At 45.0% G+C, this 21,434-nt stretch overlaps 1 protein-coding gene across 1 annotated transcript in view; it reads right to left on the bottom strand.

Moving 5' to 3' along the window:
• Positions 1-21,098, bottom strand: part of HSD17B8 (hydroxysteroid 17-beta dehydrogenase 8) — a 79,565-nt gene extending 58,467 nt beyond the window's left edge. The window contains exon 1 of the mRNA XM_078641604.1: positions 20,909-21,098. Within this exon, the coding sequence (XP_078497730.1) occupies positions 20,909-20,954 (46 nt within the window). The 5' untranslated portion in view covers positions 20,955-21,098. The remainder of the gene's footprint in view (positions 1-20,908) is intronic.
• Between the last annotated feature and the right edge of the window lie 336 nt (positions 21,099-21,434).

Here is a 21,434-nt window from a genome sequence, read left to right as displayed (position 1 = left end):
GAGCATAGCTCGCAAAGTCCTTATGAATCATCTGGAGACAGTGGACACGAATGAATATCTTCAAGTGGAAACTGCGGACACCAGAGTTAGCAAACCTCACAAGATATACGAGATAACATTACGTATAGAGGGAGATAAGACTAGGAAAATAAGGGGACTATTTTGGGATAACCTATCCGAGGGCTATGACATCCTTCTAGCTGAAAAAGACTGGCCACCAGAGTTTGTTAGGGAGTGCCCTCATGGCGAAGAAATAATTATGCCTGCCTTCTCGAATCATATCCCGATTCATAAAAAATACACACTTGCCAGAAAATGGGCAGTGGCTTTAGCTCCTGCCTTATATAAAAATCATGTAGGATGGGATGAGGACTCTCCTCCTCACAAAATCCAGTTAAAATCACAACCAACTGCACAAAGGCATTACCCAATTAAGCAAGAAGCTAAAAAACAGGTAAATGAAATACTAGATCAGCTAGAATACCAGGGGGTGATTGAAACTTGCACCTCACAAATGAACAACCCTTTGTTTCCAGTCTCCAAACCAGACAATTCATATCGTCTAGTTTTGGATTACCGACACCTTAACACATGTTGCAAAACTTTTGCAGTGCAAAACTCACAGTGCTGCACTAATGAATAACATAGTGCGCAAAAAATACAAAACAACCTTGGACATCTCTAATGGATTCTTTTGTCAAAACATAGCACCAGAGAGCAGATATTTAACTGCATTCTCAACAAGCATTTACAATGCAATGGTTTTGCCTTTGTTAAAGTTAGAGCTATTGGCATTGCTCTTGACATTTTTATTTATGTTTGTTTAACATAAATAAATGGCATTGTCATTTACAATGCCAATAGCTTAATCTCTCGCAAATGCCACACACAAACACCCACAGAGAGCCCCCCCCACACACACACACACAGAGCCCTCCACACACACACCCACACAGAGCCCCCCACACACACAGCCACACAGAGCCCCTCACACAGAGCCCCCCCCACACACACCCCCACACAGAGCCCCCCACACACTGCGAGCCCCCACACACTGCGAGCCCCCCACACACACTGCGAGCCTCCCCCACACACACTGCGAGCCTCCCCCACACACTGCGAGCCCCCCCACACACTGCGAGCCCCCCCACACTGCGAGCCCCCCCCACACTGCGAGCCCCCCCCACACACTGCGAGCCCCCCCCACACACTGCGAGCCCCCCCCACACACTGCTAGCCCCCCCCACACACTGCTAGCCCCCCCCCCACACTGCTAGCCCCCCCACACAGGAATGACTGGAGAAGGCCAGGCGGTGCGGCAAGTAAGGATGGTGGGGAGGGGCTTTTCTGCGTGGCCAGAGTCCAGTGGCAGTACATTTCTGGTCATGGGCCATTGAGCACAGCTCCCAGGGATCCAGCGACCGGACAGTCTCCACTGTGTAGGTAGGCAACAAGGCGCAGAGCAGGCACCAGGAAGGGCAGTCGGAAATAGCCAGTGCCCGCTTTGTCTGAGAAGGCCGCCTAGGAGCAAGATAGCAACGCAGCCCACGGCCAGCAGAGCAGGTAGGCCCCAGCAGAGCTGTAGGGGTCTCCCCCTAGACTACAGGAGCCGCACCTGGGGACGCCCGCCCCTACTCCCTGAACCACCTCTCCCAGGGCGAGGTGCCCCGCAACAGATGCTAGAAGAAAAGGGGCCCGGTGGTGTAGCAGCGCCGTAGGTACTGCGTCCCCGCCGGGACACCGGTTGGATAGTCATTTGATTCGAGTAGTGTGTATGGTGAGTGTCCCGGGCCTCAGGCACAGCAGTGGGCAGGGATATATTTCACGGTGCTCACAACTCTCCGCACCTAGACTCTGGTCAGTAGGCTCCTCCGTGGTCTGGCAGGGAGCAAGTTAGGGCCTGTGATGTGCCACGTTCGCCTGGTCCCGCCAGCTGTCCCTAGCCAGACACCTTGTGGCAGCAGGCCTTGATTAGGGTCTCTGCAATAGTCCGCTTGCCAACATTAAGCAGCATCGCAGTAACTGCTTCAGCTGCAGGGTGACTCCAAAGTCAAAACCGGGGACACAGGTGCTTCAGAGGTGTATTGGTTGCCAGGATTAATGTCGGATAAGGGGCAGCAGTGCGGTGCTTCGTGGCCTAGGGTGCATCTGCCATCTTGGACCTGCTAGCCAACACCCCGCCCCCCTTTCCTCCCACCTCCCACCTCGCCCCTTTCCCCACCTCCAAGGGAAACATTGCTGATAGTACAAAAGTGCCCTGCCTCCAGATATGGTTAAGTCCCAGCAAGTGGGACATAGGACAGACATGTTAAACAAGTGAGATAGGGGAAGAACCCGATATAGAAAGAGACGTGCCTTGACGAATCAATTCTCCACATGATTTCATCTCACACAGCACTGAGAAAGTAACACCAAAGTCAAGCTGCGTGGCAAGAAACGAACGCCCACACACCAGATCAACAAGGCATAGGGATGCGACAGCAAAAGAGGGCAGTGGTGCCAGCCTAGATCGGAAATTCAACCCCTACACAGAATCCTTAAAACAAAGACACGGAGAGCGGGAGGGGGGCGGGAACGGGGCCGGAGACATGGAGAGCGGGAGGGGAGCGGGAGGGGGGCGGGAACGGGGCCGGAGACACACACCAAAGTGATGCTGCGTGGCAGGAAACGAACGCCCACACACCAGATCAACAAGGCATAGGGATGAGACAGCAAAAGAGGGCAGTGGTGCCAGCCTAGATCGGAAATTCAACCCCTTCACAGAAACACGTGAAACAAACATGAAAAAGACATGAGACAAGGGCAACAAAGACAACACCACGGAGTAACGGAAAACATGGAGAGGACATGACAGCCGACGAAAGCATTCCATTGACGGAAAACAAAGACAACTGCCACGCTCGGTGCAGGCTCCGGTCGCCCCGTTCTCGTCCTGGCTTTGCGGGCCTTCCTTCAGGCTCCCTCACTCATCCGGGAGCAGGCCGATCTTCCAGTCGGCTCCTACACTCACCGGGGGCAGGGGCAGATGCCTCGGAGCTCCGGCGACGGCTTCCTAGGAGCGGAGTCTTGCTTCGGGGGCTGGGCCAATCCCAGCGCGGCCCTGCGGCGAGCCTCCGCTGACGTCAGCGCTTCCTGGGCCAATCAGGACGCGACTTCCTTGTCGAGCCCTCCGCCAAGGCCCAATCAGGGCGCGGCTTTCCCGGGTCATCCGCCAATCAGCAGGCGGACCCTTCGGTGCAGTCTTCGTACCAGGCTTCGAATCTCATACCAGGGAAACACTGAAATAAGCGTGTATAGTGTCACAAAAGAACTGAGTGTTCGGTTTCCTATAGCCAGCTGATGTACTTGTGGGGGCATATATATATAACAAGAATGTGCCCCGGGCTCACGGAGAGCGGGAGGGGGGACGGGCACACGGAGGGGGGGAGGGGGGACGGCGGGAGGGGGGACACGGAGGAAGGCAGGACCACACGGAGAGCGGGAGGGGGGAGAGCGGGAGGGGGGACGGCGGGAGGAGGGACACGGAGGAAGGCAGGACAGCAGCAAGCACGGCCCGGCCGGACCAGATTCGGGGGCGTTTCCGGCTTTTGGCTGACGTAGCATGATGTAGCCAAAAGCCAAAAATTCTCGGGAACGCCCCCGAATCTGGTCCTGCATTGATGGACAGGCCAGTCTTCCAATGGCTAGCCTCCATTTATGGAGCTAACCAATGGATGACGGGGCGGATTCCAACCCCTATACTATACTCATTACGTTTTTTCTAGCGAATGCTTACTTCGTAAGCATTGGCTAGGCAAAACCTAAAAATGGGGTGAGGTTAGGTGAAACGTTCAGTGTCCCTTCCTGGACCTTTGCAAAGCCAGGCAGCATTTTGTATTGCCAATGGATCTAAGGGGAGTTAACAGACACTTTTGGGGGGACAGTCACTAGCATGTACGCTCCCAAACAATCCTCTTGTTTTTTTATCAGGGCTCTTGCTCACTGTGGTTTCCCTCACAGCATGTTTCATTATCGAGTTATTTCCCTGAATCATAGAGGTATCTGGATGAGCTTAACCTTGAAACTCGAGGGATCTCTTTATTGTCTACTGGAGGGATCTATCATTAAAATTGCCTCTGGGTGTCCTACAATATCACTCCATGTTTTGAACGAGCTTATGGCCTCCCTGCCAAGGTTAAAACCAAGGGTTGATGGTAATGTGGGAAATAATCTATTCCTGCATCTAAGGTCTACATATTTCGGCCTACTGGTTGATTGCCTTTCATCAGGATCGAGTAGTCCAAAACCTACTTGCAACTGCATTTGAAATTATTTAAGCTGTGCCCCATACTCAGTGCCACATCCTTTACAACGAGTTCTGAGGTTAAGAGAAAAAAGATATTCATATTGCTAGCCATCACAGCTATTATTCGGTTTTCTGCGACTTATGAAGTGAACACTGCAACAAAAATGTTTGTACCATGTGAAATACACCATGCTCTCTCATTTAGTATTTGTTCTGAAAGGCTACTACTTACTCAAATGGAATATGCTGATGTAATGCAATCGTTCGTAGCATGACCTGTCTGTGTATCCCAAAACGTTTTTTTTTTTTTAAAGTAATCCGGGTGCCGATTCAACCTTTGTGAATTTGCAGCATGCAGATGCAGAGCCAGAACGCACAAAAGCTTTCGTATTTTCTTGTGTCGGGCTGCATAGGAATGTTGGGAGGTATCGACCTTTTATTCACACACTGCAGAGAGAACCCAAGGTAAACCAATGTAGTTAAGTTTGTTTAAAAAAAGGAAAATATAGGCTGAGGTGTGTTACTATACAGCTCCTCCTAATTGGGACATACTTCATCAAAGGTCTCATCTCCGTGTTATTTCTTGGTCCGTGGCGTCTTCCGGGTCACGTGACTCCCTCTGCCCCAGTCATACCATATAACGACGCAAACCAACATCTTTCGATTTCAAACCTGCCAACTCGCACGGAGCCACCGTGCGCCTCACGATTTCGATTCCTTTTACACGGCCCAAAGCCCCGCCCCGCCCCTACCTTGATAGCCAGCCACACCCCCGCAGAAGCACTTTGAGCTTCAGAGGTAATTGGACTTAAAGATCAGCCCCCTCGTCTCACACGGCGAATTTTATTAGGAGTTTGGATGGTCTGTGATTATGTTGCCTCTCTGCGTTTTTAGCCGAAATGAGTTATTATTGCTGTAGTTAGAGGGTGATTTATTTATTTATTGTCATTTACTAGAGCACTGAGATAATTACTTATAACACCTCTGCAGTTACTTCCTTTGATAAGCACTTTGCACAGTAATTCCTCACATATGTTAATAAATACGTCTAAGTATGGGTTGTATACCAGAAACATTCCATTTGTTGCACTTCCATTGTTTGTATCTCACCATACATCATTTATCACAAAACTGCTGTCCTGGTCAATTGCTCTTTTTATCTTCAGTGGTTGCTAGCTTCGTGATTGACCACTAAAGGTGCTAGCAGCAGGACCACTCTTTATCTGTTCATAGAGACCCGTGGAATATCCTCGCTCATGCCCTGGATATGGGTGTAGAGGTGGTGAATCCACCTTTGCTTCCTCTCAAATAGTACTCTTTCAGGGTTCCTTATGTTTCCATCCAGTTGTGGTGTGGACTTATGGTGGTGAAGCACTTTTTTCGCTGCAAAGTATATCTTTTTTTCAACGATGGGCTGGTGTTTGCTTTCCGCTTTATGAATGCAGCAGCAGGAAGTGCATCTCTTGCTTTGGTGCAGGATTGTTCTCTCTTTTTTTTTTTCCTTCAAGAAATTGGACGTTTTTTTATTAAAGCATTAATAAGCTACACTCTGATCAGCATTCACCGGGGGCAGGGGCAGATGCCTCGGAGCTCCGGCGACGGCTTCCTAGGAGCGGAGTCTTGCTTCGGGGGCTGGGCCAATCCCTTCGGCGAGCCTCCGCTGACGTCAGCGCTTCCTGGGCCAATCAGGACGCGACTTCCTCGTCGAGCCCTCCGCCAAGGCCCAATCAGTGCGCGGCTTTCCCGGGTCAGCCGCCAATCAGCAGGCGGACCCTTCGGTGCAGTCTTCGTACCAGGCTTCGAATCTCATACCAGGGAAACACTGAAATAAGCGTGTATAGTGTCACAAAAGAACTGAGTGTTCGGTTTCCTATAGCCAGCTGATGTACTTGTGGGGGCATATATATATATATATATATATATATATAACAAGAATGTGCCCCGGGCTCACGGAGAGCGGGGACGGGCACACGGAGGGGGGGAGGGGGGACGGCGGGAGGAGGGACACGGAGGAAGGCAGGACAGCAGCAAGCACGGCCCGGCCGGACCAGATTCGGGGGCGTTCCCGGCTTTTGGCTGACGTCGCGTGACGTAGCCAAAAGGGAAAAAATCTCGGGAACGCCCCCGAATCTGGTCTGGGATTGACAGACAGAGCCCTCTACCAATGGCTAGCCTCCATTTATGGAGCTAGCCAATGGGAGGAGGGGGCAGATACCCGACCCCACATAGAGGATTAGAGGATATCATTAGATTTTGCTAGCGCATGCGTACTTCGTACGCATGCATCGCTAGTCAAAACCTAATAAATGGCACTCAAAAACAATTCTGTCGGTTAGCCCAGGGGTACAAGAACAGCCCGGGGGTATTCTCAGTGAGAGTAACAGAATTACTACAACTATATGATGATGAAGCATTATCTTATGTCGATGACATCTACTTAACAGATGATGACTTGGAGACTCACTTGAAGAGAGTGAACACCATAATACTTGGGTTCGCAGCAGAGGGTTACAAATTCAACTTTAAAAAATCCAGAATTGCCCATCTAACAGTCTTGTACGTAGGATATGAATTATCAAGTATAGCCTGGCTGACAATTTTCTAAGAACTAGAAGAAATGGAAAATTTAGAATATGAAAAAACATACCCTCTGCCAATCGACATTCTGCCTTTACGACATTACGCCTGTGTAATCTATACAGACGGACATGCTCAACCCCCCGTTTGGGGAGAACAGGCATACAACCCCACATGTGAGATTACAAAAGAAGTGTGGCGCGGAGGTAAACTAAAACATCTATTAACAAAATCACACTCAGTAGAAACTAATTCAGAAAAACAAACTGAAATAATAGCATTGAAAATGGCGCTAGATAATGCGGATCGCGAATTCCCGACACTTATAGTGTCAGATTCATATTACTGCGTCAAATCATATAACAAGGATTTGCAGACATGGATTCAAAACGGTTACAAAAATGACACAGATGCACCAATAAAGCAGAAACTGCTCTGGGAACAAATAGCTCTTTTACAGAAAGAACTACCAAAGACTCACGTGACACACTGACTGAGTCATCAGCGTGATGGCGTTCACGTTGCAGGGAATTCATTGGCTGAGACAGCCACAGCGGCAGCCACTAAATCGGCTCCCGTAGATCGAAAAAAGCGTACATTAAAATACATTGACGGTGAAACAGTGCTGGCAGTGAAAACGTCATCAAAAGGCGACTGATCAGCGTTACCGATCAACTATCCACTCAATTATACATACATAATCGATGCAAACTCCGTCCCTTTTGCTCGAATCCCTGGAGTGGGGGATAGAGTGATTCCAAACATGGACAGGAGAAACTTGTTAATCGCAGACGCACATATGGGCGAGGGTCTCAGACACCTCAAACTAAAAGATTCTCTGGAAGAATTACAATCACGGTACTGGTGGCCAGGCATGAGTCTGCGTCACACCATGTTTGTAAAAAACTGCCCAAACTGCAACAAGAGATCGCAGTGGGGAGAGAAACAGTTTAATACCTCGTCGGTTTACTCCAGGAAAAATCAGGAGTAAAAAGGAAGGGTTGCGATTAACTTATACAGGCTAGTTCCACTTATAATGTAGATCACCAGCACTCGGCTGACGTCCGGACTGTTATACAAAGATTTGCGAGTCTAAATGGCATATACGCTAAGAGCATGCTATGTTTGACCATTGTCTCCACTCTAGCCCTCAAGCATGGGGGGAAACATGGCCAAATGAGCATAGCCCAGCGGGAATCTTCTCACTTCCTTCCTGAGGGTACGGGATGGTGTAAAGAAAAAACCAAGGCATAAAGCAATCTATAACGGAAAGGATATTAGGTACGGGAGCTGGGTGGGTCAAACATCTAATAAGTGTCCAACGTAGTCTCAATAACTTGCCAAGAAATTCTCTGAAGGGATTCAGTCCATACGAATTATTATTCGGAACTAGGATGATTATCTCTGACCTTGACAGTCAGACTTCAGTGGTGAAAGAAAAAAGCTTTGATATCAAAGACCGTTTGGCTATTTTGCAGGACTTAAACAAAACAAGAAAAGACCTGAGCAACATAAAGTTGAAACAACAGCCAACAACCACTGAAGAACCACCACCTGTCCCAGCAAGACCTGTCTGGATTCCTAAAGTCGGGGATCTAGTCAGGGAGAAGATCGCGGTAAAGAAGGAATTTGGGCCTTCTTACAGAAAAGCAGTTCCTGTCTTGTCTGTCAACGGGACAAGATCAGTTGTACTACCGCCACTTGCTGGAAAAAAGGAGAACCGAGTTGTATCCATCGACCTGGTAAAACCACAACATGTGGCCGATAACAAACAGCAGGCCAAGTGGACTCCCAATAAGTAGCAGAACACCAAGGTTTGCTACCAGTACAGAGGTTCTTACGAAGAGGCTCATCACATTCGAAACGCCTACAGAAGAACAACAAGGACTATGCAGCAATGCAATAGAACTCAGACCTCTGAAAACCCAAATAAAAACATTTAGCAGAGACACACCAATCTATAATGAAGTACCAAGTGAAAATGCAACCAATGAACCAATTGGAACAATTGACAGAACTGCTTCCGGCTACTTCATAAACTTCGATGATTCCTCTGAAGGCTTCACTGAATCAAAGACACAGCCATCATCAAAAACCTTTAAAGATAAAGCTAACGAACTTTTGAAACAACTGAAAGAAACATATCTGATTTCTCCATGGATTGAATTTTGGGTGGGTTTTGGTGCATTTATCCTCATACTTTGGCTCGTCATGGTACTTACTTTGGGACGCTTCATTGAGGGAAAATATGCTAAAATGGACACAGCAAGTCAGAAAATCAACTTGATCCTCAAACCACACACATCTTCACACGTCGAGAAAAGAGAACTTTCTTCAGCCAACTTCACAGCCAATCCGATACCTGGTGGGGTAGCCTGGGACAACACTGACTATGAAATTTATGGTCCGGTCGAGATCCTGAAATATCCACACCAAATTAAGATCTCCTTGAGTGACTTTGTAAAACCAAACTCATTTGCTGATGATTGGGACTTCGAAAGCATTAATAATATGATGTCTGATTTAGTAATGTCTGCTAAATTTACCAAACATGATTATTTGCAGGGTTCTACCAATTATGATAGTATGTACTGTTATAACCACTATGGTAACCATTTTCTACATAGATCTGCACAACCTAGAAATGTTTTAAATTATAATCAATGGGAACATTGTGCAACACCTCCAAAAGGGAGCTCAAGAACCGTTTACGACAAATATTCATATTTTTCAGGTTTTAACACAAGTAATGCTGAAGCATTTTATTTTAAATTGTCAAACAAGACAGGGACCAAGACCATGATAATCAACACAAAATTGTTATATTCAGACTCATTCTTTGAAAAAATGAATACCTTTGGATTTGATTATTGGGACAAAAATGTTGAATTGAAAAGTGTTTGGGGTACAAAAGAGTGGCAAGTACAGGGTATAGAAGCTTTGTTTAGAGCCTGCATGATCCCGGAACAAATGATATTTTTAAATGACACTGTTCAACAGAACACCTGTCTTGGCTTAGCCAAAATCAAAGATTTAAATAAACCGTCTATTCCAAAGCCAACAATGTTTAGCATTAACTCTGATACAGATGAAGAGATAGACGTAAACCATATATTAAACCAAAACAGAACACATCCTGATTGGAAACAGTGGTTGGTCTGGCCCACAGATACTAATAACTGTCAAGACAGATTCCTGAACAAAACGCAGGGGTTCAAAATGACCAGGCCAGACCCTAGATATCCCCAAAGACATCACCCAGGGATAATAACCACCTACAGTGTGGGCAAATTATGCCTTCAATGGCTACAAACTTCCACACTGGCAGAAATTAAGCAACACCTAACTTTACTTACTGATGGTGCTGACTTGCGTGATTTCACTATGGGACCACGCAAACAGCGTCAAAAGCGTTTCATAGCAGCCTCTGTATATGCAGCATACAATGAGGCCTGGAAGGTTACTCAAATTGAAACAGCAGAGAGAATACGGGAAATTGACCGTATTAATTTGGAAAAATCACTTTCTGTAGTGGACAATGGGTTAATGACTCTGTCCTCCAGAATTTTTTCTTTGGACAGCATTGTGTCTGCAGCAATCGATATATTATCGCAAGACTTACTGTTATTACAACACGGTCAGTCACAATTGCGTTCTATTGTACAGCTTGGCTGGACGTTACAAAATCTGCGTTCAGGCTATGTGCCTTGGCGTCTAATCAACACAACGTCATTATTCCAAATCTTTAACCTTACTGATAGACAAATCAGTATGGCACAAAAGGGTGCTGATTATACAATCTTGAGCATTGAAAAACTCGAAAGATTACCAGTGACAATGTCAGAACGACCTGTCAGTGAATGGATAATACATGGGATAATAAATATTCCAATCTCAACCTTCAGGTTTCAATACTGCCAAAAATATATACAGGCTGGCATGTACGAGAAATTGGGAAAGGGGTACCTTAAAACAACATGGAACCTGCCCTATTCACATGCATGTGTCAGTAATAAAGGACAGAAAGTGTTTCTTAGTGGCAACAATTGTGCGATGTCACTAAGTGGCACACTTCTGTGTAACGGAATTAGTTTGCATGGAGCCTGTGAAGGGAATTCATACAACCTTTCATGTCACCAGCAAGGCGCACCTGCAACAGAAATAGAACCATTCTTTCAAAGACTCTATAATGGGAGTTACATTCTTATTGCAGACCGCAGATGTTGTAGTCTTATGCCCGGGACTCCTTATCTAGTAACTACTACTGCGAAGGTCAAGTGCTGTGGACGCTCATTGTTCCCCAGCTCCTTCCCAGACAGGGAGGCAAGGGCATGGCCCGATTTGAAAATTACTTCTATTCGAATAGATACTTTAAGCAGAATGAAAACAGTGCTTCTTCAGACGCCTACCAGGCTCTCGTCATCAAAAGAAACGTATGATCTACAAGTCGCAAGGACGACTGCAGAGATACATACATTATTATCAACTAATTCCCCCGTACATTTCGCGGAAATCCTGAATGAAATCTTAAATATTTCTGATACCAATGGGGTCTCAAAGGTATTTAAGACAGTATTCTCGATGGCATTAACACCATTCAAAGCCATACTGGGTATTTTTCCAGATTTCGTCCATTCGATTTTTGGCGGACTTCCCCTGATCTTGGGACTAATTGCAGGAATCCTATTCTTAGTCCTTATTTTTCGTTATGGCAACCCATGTCACAGACAAAACTCTTGCGACAAGGGAAGAAACAATCCTAGCCATTGGATACCGGGACCGGATATCAAAAATCCTGGGACTCTCCCGGCTTAGAGACCTGAACATGACTTGGTTTCTATCATTTCGACCAATGTGGCAAAGATGTGTTTTACCTGTATTAAGGTGTCTGCTATGCGGAGAAGAATGCGTGTTAGACACCTGTCTGACGCTACAATCGGATGCGCCAATGGATGCAGAAACATTGTTGAGCCCGATCAAGGTTCATGCTTTGTGCTGCCCTCAAAGGCTACCAATCCTGATGACGGCATTCGTGGAAGCTTCACCACTACGATTGATGGGTAGTGAAGTTCAAGATGAAAGCAGCATCGAACAGGTACGACCTTCTGTCAGCAATGCGAATTAGAATGTCAATGGAGACAATCATGCACAAGAATGCATGATTACACCTATTTCCGAGTTAGTGGAACTTTCCCAGGAAGCTGTTGACAGTTTTTTCGAAAGCCTAAATGATATGATGTTCTCACCCGAACAGAAATAGAGACTTTTGAGCAAGCTCGCACACGGCGTTCCCTGAATTCGGCCTTCAACTTTAAATAATAAAGTCACATGATCTATTTTTCACTCCAGTTCACGGACAGCAACTCTTTCAGAAGCCCCAATTCATTTTTTCGGTTTTTCGGGACACTTATCTTCTGCTTAAAGTAAGAAACTATTCCTAAAGAACTAAGATTTCTATTTTTAGATACTTTATAGACTTTAGCTGCCCGCTGGTATGTTCACAAATATTTTATTCTGTGATGGAATGGTCTCGAAACTTTTTTCTGTATTTAAGAAACCATTTCATGTGTAATTCTCATATACCAAATAAGCAATAATGTATACAAATGCGTGATTACTTTAGCATTATTCCATAGCTTGAGTGCATACAATATATATGTCTGCAAATTTTCCGTATATTTGAAGAATTTCAAAATGCATTTATGTATTTTGGGGTGGTAAGGTATACACACTACTCTATAGTATGTTGTACTATGTTATACTATGCCTAGATTAGTAAATATGTCCATAGTTAGCGTGGAGTGGGTGTCATGTATTCCTATAGGTTCTGAATCGATCCCCCTATTCCTGACCCTATTCTAGTTAAACAAACCAACAAGTTAACTAGCCGTCAGCCCATGAGGCAGAAAACCCCCATGATGCAGATACCGTTATCTGACGCAGTCACACTACGGCACAGGAACGTGTTATCTGATTAGGTCATAACGCTTGCGATCTAATTAGACAAGCGATATTCCTCCAGCCCCTGATAAGGCATACGGAGTTCTCATAACAAATCAAACCTATGACAACCTGGGCAAAACCCTGCGGCCATTGTTTTGATTTCACCGAGAACTTCAGTAAAAGAATGTGCTAACGAGCAAGTCGTATGACATCCTTATTGACGTATCTATGTCCATCCTTACGTCAATCTCGGCACCTTAAAGGTATAAATATTACCGATCTTGCCCTATGCAAACACACGCGTGGTGACGAGACGGAGCAGCCATACTTGCCGAAGCCAAGAGCAGAGCAGACCCCGCTGGCAGCAGCCCCGCCTTCCTGACGCGCTGAGAGACGCGCTGCTTTCTCCTGCCGAGAATCCAGCACCGGCGTTTCTGGGTAGCCCTCGCAGGCAGCCTGGAATATCGAGACCAGAGAGAGAGATACCATTCCTCATTCATCCTAACTTCCAGGTACAGAACTGAATGACCCCTCACAGAGAATTCTTTAGTTATTCACTTGGCAAAAACAAACTTAACTTAAACTGTAACTTTCTATTCCCGCCCACGTATTAGACTTAGGTCAGGTACACGGGGTAGGCGTATCTAGAAACACCAGTTGAGTACGTTTAGTCAAATGTATATGTGTATGTAATATATTTTATTCATTTAAAAACATCTTATGGCTTAGAAACCATATCAATGTTTTTACAGTATTATTTTATACTATTGCTTTTAATGTATGCACTTTACTTAGCTATAAGTATTGCAATAATATCGATCCATTTCTCTTGTATGAGAAAAGAGACTGATCAATAAATAACACCTTTTTATTGAACACGCCCGTCTCTTCCTTTTCTCTACATTCTGATGAGACTAAGAATGCACGTACTGACTGAGTAAAATAAATTGCCTTTTGTTCACACGACTCTCGAGATATACTCTTGATTAGGGGAGAGCAAAGTTGTCATGTTCTATGGTTGTCAGAAACTAAATCCCTTCTTGTCTAATCAGGGGAGTTAATTCTTTCCTGAACATTCGAGAAAGTTTCTAGTGAACTCTGAGCTAAGCTGGCAAACCCAAAACTTTAAGTCTAGTATCGACAGTAGTAGACCTAGTTAACGTCTGGCCTAGGCCTTTACTGCTGTAGGTATTATTCCAATGCGCAGAGCCTATTGGGATGATAGGAACTACACTACAACTTGAGGCGACTTCATCCCAATCGACCTAAAGGGACTTATCTAGCTGCCAACTGTCCTCTTGATGCCATCTTCAGCATAGTCAGAAGCACTGAACTTTGTTACGCTGAGAGGTATTCTCTTCCTGCTGAAAACATCCTGGGAAACTTTTGTCAAGCTGACCTTCTTCTACTGACAGTTCAATTGGGGGAATGGGGGTTGTTCTCCTAGAACACAGGCAGAAGAAAGACTTAGACAATGCATACGTAGAAGTTGCTGAAGAGAAAAGATGTTGACAGAATGAAGAAAAAGGTTATTGTTATTATTAAACAGCCTGTGAAGTTGGTCTTCTAACTGAACTAAAGAGTTAGACTCTCTCAAAAGGTAGAGAAAGATCTGCTGATTTGTGACCTGCATTAGTATGCCACTCCTTTCAGAAAAGGTTCCTATGGGATGCAAAAGCAACTCCTTCTGTCAAAGCTGAATTAAGTAACATGTAAAAGGAGATGTCAGAAAGAAATTCCACATGTCTCCCCGTGGCTTCTATTAAAGAGTAAGCTGATCCTTCTTAAATGGTCTTAAAGAGTTCTTTAAAATCAGACATAAGCGTATCTGGCATAGTCTGCATAAACCCTCGCTCTCACGGCCAGTTGAGATCCGGCACAGGGTTTCTTTAGGGCCGACTTAATTTGCTTATCTGACTGATCCTTCAAAATACTCTCTTCCGCTTCTGATGTATAAACAATCAGATTGGCCACTTAGTAGCCCTTTGCACCTGCTCACAAAAGGGCTCATGCACCTTGTCAATAAGAAATACATTGGACATAAATCTTGAAACAGTAAGTTTATCTTCATCCTTCCACTCCCATAGTAGGACAACCAGGAAACGCTTAGGCAAGGGAAGGCTCAGAGAAGGGGCTCGCAGAAACTAAGTGCAGGTTGAGAAGACCTGCAGGAAAGCTTTTCAGCAGAACCCCAGACAAAGGAATCTTTAAATCTTCCTCTATAGATGGAAATGATTCAAACTGATTGCCTCTCTGTACCTCACATCTGGAAGCACGAATTTGCACTGAAGACAATGTGTCAACAAGCATTGGCATAGCCAATAGGTCTCGCCTTTGGGACCTTATAAGTGTTTAGCCATGCAACACGATGTTGTTGCACCAAGGATATTGTGCTGGATAACTAAACTCTTATAAGGTCCCAAAGGCGAGACCTATTGGCTATGCCAATGCTTGTTTAGTATGGTCCACGAGAGGTTTTAGCCACCAGACAGCTAAAAGCAGTCAGGTAGACGAGACCTAACTATTCAATAGGCTACAACTAATTACAAAAGGATAAAGTAAACGTGAGAATAATGGTTACCGTTAAGTTGGGGCAAGGAAAGGGTAAAACGTAAAAAGAAGGGGAATGGTTTAAAGTACGGGAAGTAGAATGCAGAAGAGTCTCCCATTATGTAATTCAATGTTTTTTATATAAAAATTTCCTGAGATAAATAATCCAAGATTTTTGAAAAATTATAAAAATACCATTTTGAATGTAACCCTCCATGAATGTTTACCTGATATTTATCGGAGAGTGAATAACTGACTAGATTCCTAAAGCGGATGCCAGGTTTTATGCATGACCTTGAGCACTTCTCTGACGCTGCTTCGTGTATGCTCACTACTGCAGACCAATTTGGATATTAGGTGTATGTAATTTACACATACAATGTCTCTGTTTCATACATCTAGAACTAAAGTAAAGGCTTTCATTTACGGTTTCTGCAATCTTGACGAAGATGTAGGTCATGCATGTAAACCTAGGCTGTAAAATCCTCTGTGGGTTCGTCCCATCCGGGAAACGGCCACTACAACGCGGCCGTTTCCACGAATACCTTAACCACGCATGCAGTACAACGCATGCGTGGTTACCACGAAAGCCTTTACCACGCATACCTTTACTACTACGAGGTATGTAGTAAAGGCATATGTGGTTAAAGGTTAAAAGTAAAATAAGTGGGTTGGGGTGGGGGGGGGGGGGGTCTCCCCCCCAAAAATAAAACTCACCAGAAGTCACGTCGGGATATGCAGGCAATCAACGTCTTTTAAAGAGAAAACGGAAAAAAACTTCCGCTTCCTCTTAACGACGTATGACATCACAACGTAAGAATTCGAGGAAAAGCAAATGCGTAGAAATACCATTCCGTTGGAACGCATGCGTGGTAAAGGCATGCGTTGCAACGGAATGCGAAGTAAGAACATACAACCGTCCCATCTGCAGCTTTGAATGCGTAGTTCCACGTGGCCAACTATAAAAAGACACACACATAACGCGAAAGACTGCGCTGTCTAGTCATCAGTCATTCAGGAAGGACTCAGTTGTTTTCTAGTATGAGCCGTCTCTGGGGCACTGCCACGTGCCACCAGCAGGGTACCATAGTTACACATGTAGGTATTCCAACAAGGGCCCTTAGAGAAAACACACAAGGCCCGTCTCCGCCAGGATGAATGTTCACCACAGACAAAAAGAAAAACAAGTAACGAGATCCGTGGATAGTCTGGAATGCGGGGCACCAGCTTAAGAGGAAGGACAGATAAGAGACAGAAGATAACCGCAATAAAAACTCCGATATGGCCCTGTGCAAGATAAGACAAGGCCTGGGAAGAGATAATGGAAACAAAAGTAAGAAAGAGATTGTGTGGCTGCAGATGGGCTGGCGCACGCAAGGCTTAATGAGCTTTGACAGAAACCCACATGGCGGTTGGGCGCGTGCACGCAAGCTTGAGGCCAGCAAAAGCCTCTGGTAGCACTTTGAAAACCCCCTTACTAAAAGTCGAGCAAGCAGTGCATGCGCTGCTCTAGACTCGACCTAAAAATGATATATGGGATTCTATCTTCAAAACCCTCCTCCGAATAATCCCCTCACATACTTAGATGTTTCTTGGAGAGGAGAGAGACCTGGAGCAGGAAGAAGAGTCTTCAACAATTATTTGATTCAAATAAATCAGAAATAATCTAAAAAAAAAAAATGTTTAAGCAATACAAATATATCACTTCATTCGCAGGCAGAAGAAAGTAACAGGATCAAAGAGAGCACTATTTGCCTTTTATGGCTTCTGTATTCAACACACTACACTTACCGCCGCACAGCTTCAGGCAAGCAAGAGTTGTACAAAGAGAACAACGCTCACTTATATGCTGCAGCCCACCCACTCCTCTACAAGGTTAAAGGTAGCTAAATCCTGGCATTGCAGATCCTCCTGCCACGGACCTCAGTGTTACGCAATCAAACCACTCTGTGCCCGGCACAGAGCAGACGATGAGTGCAAACACAAGAACCCTGGGCCATGCAGTGATCCTATCAACCAGATCCTCCTCTCAGTCATGAAACAGTGGCAGGAACTGGAATGCTGGGATAGCTATACACCCATAGTGCCAAGTTAGGCATGCAGAGCTGGCACAAGCACACTTCTTGTGTCCTGTGGTGAGAACACCTCATAAGTTACAACTAGGATGAGAGATATAGCGCTAATGTATGTCTGTATATATATATATGGTATTTTGATTGCACAAATACACCCAAAAGGCAGCGGAGTGCTGTACATGGTAAAAGACAACCATGAATTCAACGGGTACAAGGAGTTGTAGCTAGGTTGAGGACGGTTGATGCTTTGTGATTCTGGGCCACATGCATGAAACTTTTTTTCGGTCGCAAACGGGCTGATTCACAGAATCTGCCCGTTTGCGACTGGAAAAAGGCCTTTGCTGATGCATCAAAGGCCTTGAATATGCAAATTAGGTCATCACAATTTTATACGATTACTTAAATTGCAAATGCATTTAGGGAATCGCAATTTGCAATTCCCTAAATGCGATGCAAGTAGCATTTCAAAAATGCGACTTTGCATTTAGGGATCGCAAATTACCATTAACTTTGGGTTGATGGTAGTTTGCTAATCGTTTGAAAAATGCACAAAAGTGCATTTTTCAAAGTGACATGTGGTGCACACACATGCCCTTAGTGCACACTTTTGCCTTAGGCCCCATAGGAAAAGTATTTGCAATTACCAATTTGGTAAAAGCAAATTGCGAATGCATTCCCATTCATTCATATGGACCTATAGGCCCATAGGAATGAACTGGAATGCATTCCCTAATAGTGAATTGCAATTTGCGATTCACTATTAGGGATTGTTTACAAATCACAATTTATTTTTCGATTCTTACATGCATAAGGAACTGAGATTCCTAAATAATGATTCCTTAAAAATCGCTATTTAGGAATCACAATTCCTCACGTTGATGCATGTGGCCCATACTGTTCTTTAAAAAAGATGAGTCTTCCAACACTTTCCTAAATTGGAGAATTGTTGGGGCGGCCCTGATGGATAGGTGGTTGTTGTTCCAGAACCAGGGTGGATAGATGGAAAAGACCCGTTGTCAGGCCTGGATTGGCCGTATTGGTCATGGGTAATTTCTTGGTGGTCGGACAGGGTGGCAGCTGGTGGCTGGTTTTGTCAGCTGGGAGGGCAGGTGGCAGCGTTCCCTGCCTGCATCGCTTCGGTGATTTAACCCCTTCAGCGCTAATGACAAGGGTAACTCGTCATGGACTTTCCATTGATTTCAATGGAAAGTCAATGGAGCTCATTGAACACCCTTAGCAGCCAAGTGGTTAAAAACAATGCAATACAAATAGTTTTAAAGCATGCAGGTCAGACCACACCTACTTCAAAACCTTCTGTTTTGCTTTTGGTTAGTAGCGGTCTCTAGCAGGCTCGTACAGAGTAGCGCTGACCTTCAGGTCTTATGGGGAAGTGATTGAGGGGTCTGTTGTTGCTTGGCTCAGAGAGACAAGTACATATATGATAAAGGCTCTTCAAAATTCAAAACAATGTATTTCTTTATAATGGAACTGTTGCAATGCATTCTCGTGTGGAATATTAAATTATACCATTGCATTGAGTGACCATTGTATAAGGGATTTAAGGCATGCTCATAGAAACATCCAAGCCCCTTCACCTGACGACGATGCTATTAGTGAACCAAGAGGGAAATCAGTTCTTTTTTACCCCTTACATGTGTCCAAGGGTATTTCTACAGATGTAGTAATATTACAGTATTTTGGTTTGTGCATCGCACTCCCTGAACTGATCTATTTAAAGGTGCTCTCGTGATGATGAAGGAAAAGGAGGCCCTGTGAAAAAATGTGTTTCCTAGAATCACACAATGTGGTCAAGTGGAAGCCGGGAGTGATGCAAGGTTTTCAGGCTTCATGTTGTGCATTCGGCCACTACATGGTTATCTCTTTCATTTTTTAAATCAAAGCTTGATCGTTGTGTTTATTTCTTTGAAGCAATAAATCAGTGCACTGTGTTAAATGTACCCTGGCTATGCATTTTTCACAAAGAATGGTGTTTGTAATGTTTGGGGAGAGTTGTGTTTTAATGCAGAAGCTAAAATGAAAAACGGAGCATGACACCCTGGTCAGTAGATTTAGACCATTTGTACCACATAACTAAAATTCTTGATTCATTCTCACCCATTCTTGAATTCATTCATCCACCCACTCCTCACCCATCCAACTATTTATTCATTAGAGCCATGCAGTCATGTCTCCAATCGAAGGTTCTAAATTTTAAAATGTGTTGTAAAATGCATCATTTTTGCAACTTTTTTCAAAACATTTTTGGGGGTAGAGCCCTCTAGAGATTCCTTGCAGTAGTCAGGCTTACTCGCAGCATGCAGTATAAGGGGGCTGGTCTAACAAAATTTGCCAAAACATGTATTGGTTCCCAATCCGGCCCTGCCTGCTGTGTCTCGTTTTTAATTTGTTTAAACACTTCTAAGTCTACAGTCTGATCGTGTCCTGGCTGCACGTGTGCAGAGATCCACCAGAGATGGTGAGTTGCTCTGCAACATAAGAGGAGGTGCTAGTTATGACAATAGTGCAATAAAGGAAGAGCTAGAGTAGCCTCATTCATGCTAACACACCAATTACGGCAGAAGACTCTAGATTTTTGAGCCAAAATGGTTTTATTTTAGCTGTCTCCTCCTAAAATTGTCTCAACTTCAATTTAAGTCCTTCGGGAAAATAAATTGTCCCGATTCTGTTTTCAAGATTTCTCTCTTTCCTATTTCCAATTGTTGGTATGTATGTAACCTTTAGAAAATCACAAAGGTTGTTGGGTTGCCACCTTTCCAAGCGAAAAATACTGTCAATTTGTTGCTGTTTAAGAGTCTGCAAATTTCCCTGGCATGATAATAAATAGCATTTTAAACAAAATCAAATGTATTTGACATATATATATATATAGATAAAGGCTAAACTACCGGCTTCAGGTAATTTTGCATATTTTTGTGCCAGCCAGAACATCAAAATACCGGTGGTGCAGGTAGAAAACCGGTCAGGTGGCAATCCTAACAGGAAGTGATGCCATAGCCCTCAGAAGGTGACAGGGGATCCCTCAGAGAGTGATCCTGTAGCTCTCCAGAAATGAATAGAGCAGTGATACATCCAGGTGAGAGGCCAGCCCTAGAAGCTGATGGAGCATACATCAGGAAGAGGTGGAATAACCCTCGCGGATTGACACAACAGCCTTCAAAGGTGACAGCATGCCCACCCAAGGCTACTGAGTACCCCCATGACATGCATCACACCATCAGAACAAAACTACAACTCCCAGAATGCAAGGCTCTGAATTCTAAACATTCCAGAATGGCTTTACCGCGTTCATGGGACCGTCTCCCTCTCCCATGGAAGTCTTTGGGGTTAGCCATCAGTGCCACGGTTGCCCCCCCCCCCTGGAGAGAGAACCCCCTCCTTTGAAAGAGGCTGGTCACATGGAAAACAGATATCGGAAGTGAGGGGGGAACCCTCGCACATACGGACGCATTCTCCTCACCCGTCACCAGGGCCAGCCTGGACGCGAGCCTCAGCGGCGACGCCATCCCCGGAGCTCCTCACAGCACCTTTGAAACCTAAACTCAGGTTATGTGTACACAGGTCAACGGCGGCCATCATGGAACGGGGCGGTTCCCGTTCACTACTAGGAGAGGAAGGCAAAAGGCGGCCATCTTGGCGCCCTGGTCAGTCTGCAAAGGTCAAGTCTGTTCACCGCAGGTAAACGAGCCTGGGGTGGCGGCCATCTTGGAGTGGGATGAGGCTGCTTCACTGCACTATAGAGGAGTATTTTACGGCAATTGGAAGAGGTATTTTAGCCACGGCCTCTGAAATTATGTGGCATAATGTGGCGCATTTTGTGATGGTATTTAATTACCTTGTTATTTTTACACCTTGCACTAATGTTTCACCTCAGCATACATGGCAACATTTTGAACCTTGTTGGAGTGAAATCTAGAGTATTGAGTTGTCCCTTTGACTTACATTGAAAAAAATTAGATTTTAGACGGAAGACACCTATAATAAAG

Source organism: Lissotriton helveticus, chromosome 5_1 (genome assembly GCF_964261635.1).
Source record: "Lissotriton helveticus chromosome 5_1, aLisHel1.1, whole genome shotgun sequence".
NCBI lineage: Eukaryota > Metazoa > Chordata > Amphibia > Caudata > Salamandridae > Lissotriton > Lissotriton helveticus.
Note: the sequence above shows the minus strand (reverse complement) of the source record. Positions and strands in the feature narration are given on the sequence as shown.